Below are 5,512 nucleotides of genomic sequence, written 5' to 3' on the forward strand. Positions count from 1 at the left end.
AGAGGACTCAAAGTAGAAAGAAGCATGAAAAGTACAAGTACCTCAGCATTAGTACCTAAGTCCAGTACTGGAGTACATGTACTTAGTTACTTCCCACCGGTGCGTTACCCAGTGCACGCCTGCTGCTGCCCTTTAAAGTCCATTAGGGCGTAAGGCTCTTACTCGTCTAGACAGCGAACCCAGAAATACCCCGCTGAGACGGAAACGTCCGAGTCAACACACCGCTCGATTAATCTGGAGATTATTTTAGTTTTCAGCGAAGACCCAGAATGAAAATCTGTTTTTTGAAAGAGCACATAGGTATGTTTTACAAAAAGAAGCTATTTCAACAAAATATTGATATAACAGTTAAATTGTGTCCTATTAAAACAAGTAGGAAAGTTAGCTCCAGTTGTGTCAAGGCACCTAAACCGAGTCTTTGTATAGTCATACAATCCTATGAAAACTATGTGAATACTGTATATGTCCACACTGCTTATATTTCTTTATTTATATTTCTACTCTGATATTTATATACTTCTTGCAACTGTAACACAGAATTTCCCTTCGGCAATAAATAAAGTGTTTCTGATTACCAAGACCAGAGTGATGCCAACACCGAGGACTTTGGGTGTTGAGAACCGGTCGACGGCTTTGCTGGTTGTCCGACCGGAGACCTTTGGGGGTCTGCCAGTGAGACCGAAGACTGGTTGAAGGGCTCCTATAGACGCGAACTGGTGAGGGGCCTGAGACCATAGAACTTTTGGGGGGGCTGAACCAGATTGTGGCGGAAGCTGAGACCCGAGAAGTATGGTGGTGGGCTGAGACCGTGCGACTTTTTAGGGACTGAAGACCGACTTTGTGGGTTGATACCGGGGACTGAAGGTTGGGGAGTCCTAGAACGAGACTTTGAGGATTCTGAGACACGCTACTTTGGTGGGCAATGGAGACCGAGAATAATGGCGTGCGGAGACCGAGAATTTGGCGGGCTTGAAGACCGATACTTTGAAGATGCATGAGACCTGAGACTTTGGGGGGCTGAGGCCGAGACTTTGGGGGGCTGAGGCCGAGACTGAGGCCGAGACTTTGGGGGGCTGAGGCCGAGACTGAGGCCGAGACTTTGAGGGGCTGAGACCGAGACCACTATCTACACAATTAGCTAATAAGTATAGCTAATGTCCTCTAAGTCCCTGTGGGTGAGGGGTGAAGAGATTGAGGCTGAATGCTAACGTTAGCTTAATGTACACATGTTCCTCCAAAACAAGCTCCTTCCTGAGACCATTTAACAGCGGCACCGTGGCTCCGTCCGGCGCTTAGCGCAGCCCACAATGATTGTGATTGGTCCAAAGAAATGCCGATAAACCAGAGAACGTTGTTCTCCCATCCAGGAATTTCAAGCTTGGAACTCCGAAATTTCTACTACTGAATACAAATGGAACGCCCCAATGTGAGATGTGTCACTTTGCGATGAGTAGCATACAAGATGCTAACGAGATGCTAACGAGAGACTTCTGTAACGTCTGAAGTAGCTTCCAAGATGCTAACGAAAGACTTCTCTAACGTCAACACAGTAAAAATGGACCCACTTAACAAAGTTGGTTCACTGCTAGCTTAGCTACAAGTTAGCATCAAACACAACAACAGCTGTCAGTTGAATGGTGTTTTGAGCTAACGTTAGCATAGATAGCTACAACGTTTCTGAAACGATTTCCATCTTCTGTTATTGTTCGTAATGAGAAAACTCGGAATCTGAAATTTTTCCAGATTCCTTCCGGCCGTGGTAACAAAGAACCCAAAACTCAGAGCACAGAGGACAAACATGAGACAAAACATGGCATATTAATTTTAATTATGACCACTTTTTATGTAGAAACAATCAATATGTACATACTTGTGAAGTATATGATGACGATTTGAGGAACAAAGTGCGGAGATGGAGCAGAACAGAAGATACAGAGTCACCACATCTATCAGTTTTAAGCTCGTGTGACACGTTCTCCGACGTCTTTCCGCCCGAAAAGGTTTCAAATTCGCACGCGAAAGAACTCATGCATCAAAAAACACACAACTTAAAACTGTCACGTATGGAAATCACAACATACAAACAAAGGCTTCTTCTTTAAAATCAAAATACGAGAAACATGACATGACGAACTTGCGTAACGCCTCCGTACTCTGAAGCTCTCGAACGCAACACACACACACCACGATCCTTTTTTTACACCACAAAGATTCAAAAGTCACGTTTTTTTGACAGTTTTTCTCGTGTTTTTGCAAGTAAAGATGACGTTAACCCTCCTGTTCTCCTGATTAAAGTTCCTATATCAGGAATTTGGGTTTGCATCACCCCAAAATAACATGAACGGTTTCAGTCAACGGTTTCTAAACAAAACAAAACAACTATTTTCATTGAATTTGGGGTCTTTTATTTAGTTTTATGGGATTTTAATTTGTCTGTGATGCTCTCAACATCCTCCGATCTTAACTTATCAAAAATAAAAACATCATTTCTGCTTTTTAACAACTCCAAAATGCGATATGAGTTCATATGAATGAGGTTTATTGAGCATGAGATCCAAGAATAAGTGTAAAACTTGCGTGAACAAGTTGGAATTAGTAGTTTGAATAATGGTGGTAGTGGGGAGAGAAGCGTTAAAAAGGACAAAAACGTGTAAAAGTATTGACCCGGGAGGACAGGTCCATAGTGGACGGGGAGACAACTCAAGGGTTAAATAAGACTGAAAACCAGAGACGGGCGTCTACGAAGCAACAGAATGAAAAATAAGACTAAACAATAAATAAGATATTTGTACGAAAGTCTGAAATAATCTGTGTATTTCTGCATTTCTGATGTTTTAGGAAAATAAAAATCATACATACACGCGGCAAATATATTGGCAAAAATATATATTAAAAAAGTAAATCAAAATGACGCTGAAACCAGGCTCCAAACGAGCATCGAACCTCCGGCCAAGCGGCCCGCGGCGTCATCCGTGACTCGTGATGTTTAAGAACTCCTCGCGGTTCGCTCTGCGTGTGAAGAACCCTAGAGGCCGGGTCAGCTCAAGTGGTACGGCAGGCGCACCTGTAGAGAGAGGGCTAACCCTCGACGCGGCGGCCGCGGGTTCGACTCCGACCGTGGGCCTTTGCTGCATGTCACCCCCCCCCCCCTTCTCATCTCATGTAGTGTGTCTGTCACTAAAGGGCCTCAAAATGCCCCAAAAAAATCTAACCCTCATGTTGTCCAGGTTGTCCCCATGTTGTTCATGTTGTCCTCATGTTGTCCCATGCTGTCCCCATGTTGTCCCAATGTGTTCTCCTGTTGTCTCCCATGTGTCCCCCATGTTGTCCCCTGTTGTCCTCATGATGTCCCCATGTTGTCCCCATGTGTCCCATGTTGTCCCCATGTTGTCCTATGTCCCAGTTGTCCCCATGTGGTCCACTGTTGTCCCCTGTTGTTCATGTGTCTTCATGGTGCCCTCATGTTGTCTCATGTTTTCATGTTGTCCCCATGTTGTCTCATGTGTCCCCATGTTGTTCCTATATCAATGTTCTTGTTAATTCCCCAAAAAACAGATGATCCAACGCTCTTTTGCCAAGTACAAATCTCTACTTCATTAATGTTGGGTCTATTCTATTTATATCATTGTAAAACAATGGAAGTTGTGTGAAATAGTGTGAGTAAAAGTTGACATATCCAGTCTGTGTTATCATCAACATCCATTCCTTTAATTTAGTCTCATATTCCTATTTCTGCCTTTCTACAAACCTTAGGTGTAATTATAAAAAAAAGGGACAAAAACATTAGAAAAGGTTTTTTGTTTTTTATTAAAAAACATCAACAAAAGTGTTGATTTTCAATTTTGACGGGAAGACAACACGAGGGTAAAAAAAAAAACAAAAATAACAACAACTAATTCCTAAAAGCCATTTACACGCAAAAACTCCTCCTAAACGTTCCGCCCCCGCGGGATGAAGCCGCCATGCACCCACAGCGCCGCCGAGCCAGTCACGTGCACGGAGCGCGCACGCCGCGCCGATCTCGGCGAGCTACTTCGCGAAGATATCCGTGTGATAAAGAGGGGGGGGGGGGGGGGGTGGTTGGGGGTTTGCTCATCGAGCCGAAAGCCGTGCTGAGAGAGAGAGAAGCGAGTGTTTAGAAAAACAGGCCGTCGTGTGTCGTCGTGGCGTTACGGCGTGTACATTACGGCGTGTACGCCGGCGGCGGCTGGAACTGGTTGGCGACGTCGTAGTCGGCGGGGAAGGTCTCGCTGCTGTCCTCCATCTCGGACAGCAGCTCCAGCGCCTGCTCCTCCTCCTCGGTGGGGTAGTGGCGCAGCAGGTTGGCGGCCGTGGCGAGGATGGAGGCGCCGCCCGCCCCCGCCACCAGGTAGAAGCTGATGGCGAAGGTGACGTAGATCAGAGAGCCGTGGTACTTCTTATGCTGCTGCTGCAGGGACAGGATGAGCTCCGACGCCCAGTAGCAGAACCCGATGACCGTGGCACACTGCAACACTGGGGGGGGGGGGGATGACAGGGGGAGGGGAGGGGGGAGACAATGAAAGAGAGAGCGAGCAAGAGAGAAAAGAGAGAGAGAGGGAAAGAGAGAGAGAGAGACCATGAGGAAGGATGTGAAAACATCTCATTATAATCACGATCACGGCTTCCCAGCGTCATATTTGCGGCTCCCAGCAACATGGAGACACAGCCCCCCCCCCCCCCCCCCCCCCCCCCCCACATTCACTACACACACAGCTCCCCAGCAACATGGAGACACAGCCCCCCCCCCATTCACTCACACACGGCTCCCAGCAACATGGAGACACAGCCCCCCCCCCATTCCATCACACCGGCTCCACAGCAACATTTGCATCACGACATTTGTCAGTTTTTTTATTATTATGAACACGGCTGTATTTTGTGAAGCGTGAGAAGCAAACCTTGTATTTGTACCAGTGTTCCAAAGCAACTCACTTCAGTTGGTAGAGTAATATTACTCTCACACAGGTACGTTACGCAGTGTGTGAGGTAATCTTACCCACACAGCACATACTTGCGTGTGTGGGAAGTAATTCGTCTACGCACATACTAGCGTGTATGAGTATTCAGATTCTCTCACACAATCTTAGCTTGTGTGCGTCATATTACTCTCACCCGGTACTTAGGTGGTGAGTAATATTACTCTCACACAATACTTAGCGTGTATGAGTAATATTACTCTCACACAGTACTTAGCGTGTGTGAGTAACATTACGCTCACACAGTACTTAGCGTGTGTGAGTAATATTACTCTCACACAGTACTTCTAGTAATATTACTCTCACACAGTACTTAGCGTGTGTGAGTAATATTACTCTCACACAGTACTTAGCGTGTGTGAGTAATATTACTCTCACACAGTACTTAGCGTGTGTGAGTGATGTTATGGTGCTGGACCTGGGTTAGAGATGTGACCCAAGGCCAGAATATAAAAGAACTTGTGCAAAGTGGCTTTGACCTTAAACTGAACATTTAGCCCACTTTGTAAAAAACC

General features: G+C 45.9%; 1 protein-coding gene across 1 annotated transcript in view; it reads right to left on the reverse strand.

The window, feature by feature from the left end:
- Positions 1 to 3,679: 3,679 nt before the first annotated feature.
- The window catches only part of tmem127 (transmembrane protein 127), a 6,787-nt gene continuing 4,954 nt past the window's right edge, over positions 3,680 to 5,512 (reverse strand). The window contains exon 3 of the mRNA XM_032511664.1: positions 3,680 to 4,494. Within this exon, the coding sequence (XP_032367555.1) occupies positions 4,184 to 4,494 (311 nt within the window). The 3' untranslated portion in view covers positions 3,680 to 4,183. The remainder of the gene's footprint in view (positions 4,495 to 5,512) is intronic.

Source organism: Etheostoma spectabile, unplaced genomic scaffold (assembly GCF_008692095.1).
Source record: "Etheostoma spectabile isolate EspeVRDwgs_2016 unplaced genomic scaffold, UIUC_Espe_1.0 scaffold431, whole genome shotgun sequence".
Classification (NCBI taxonomy): domain Eukaryota; kingdom Metazoa; phylum Chordata; class Actinopteri; order Perciformes; family Percidae; genus Etheostoma; species Etheostoma spectabile.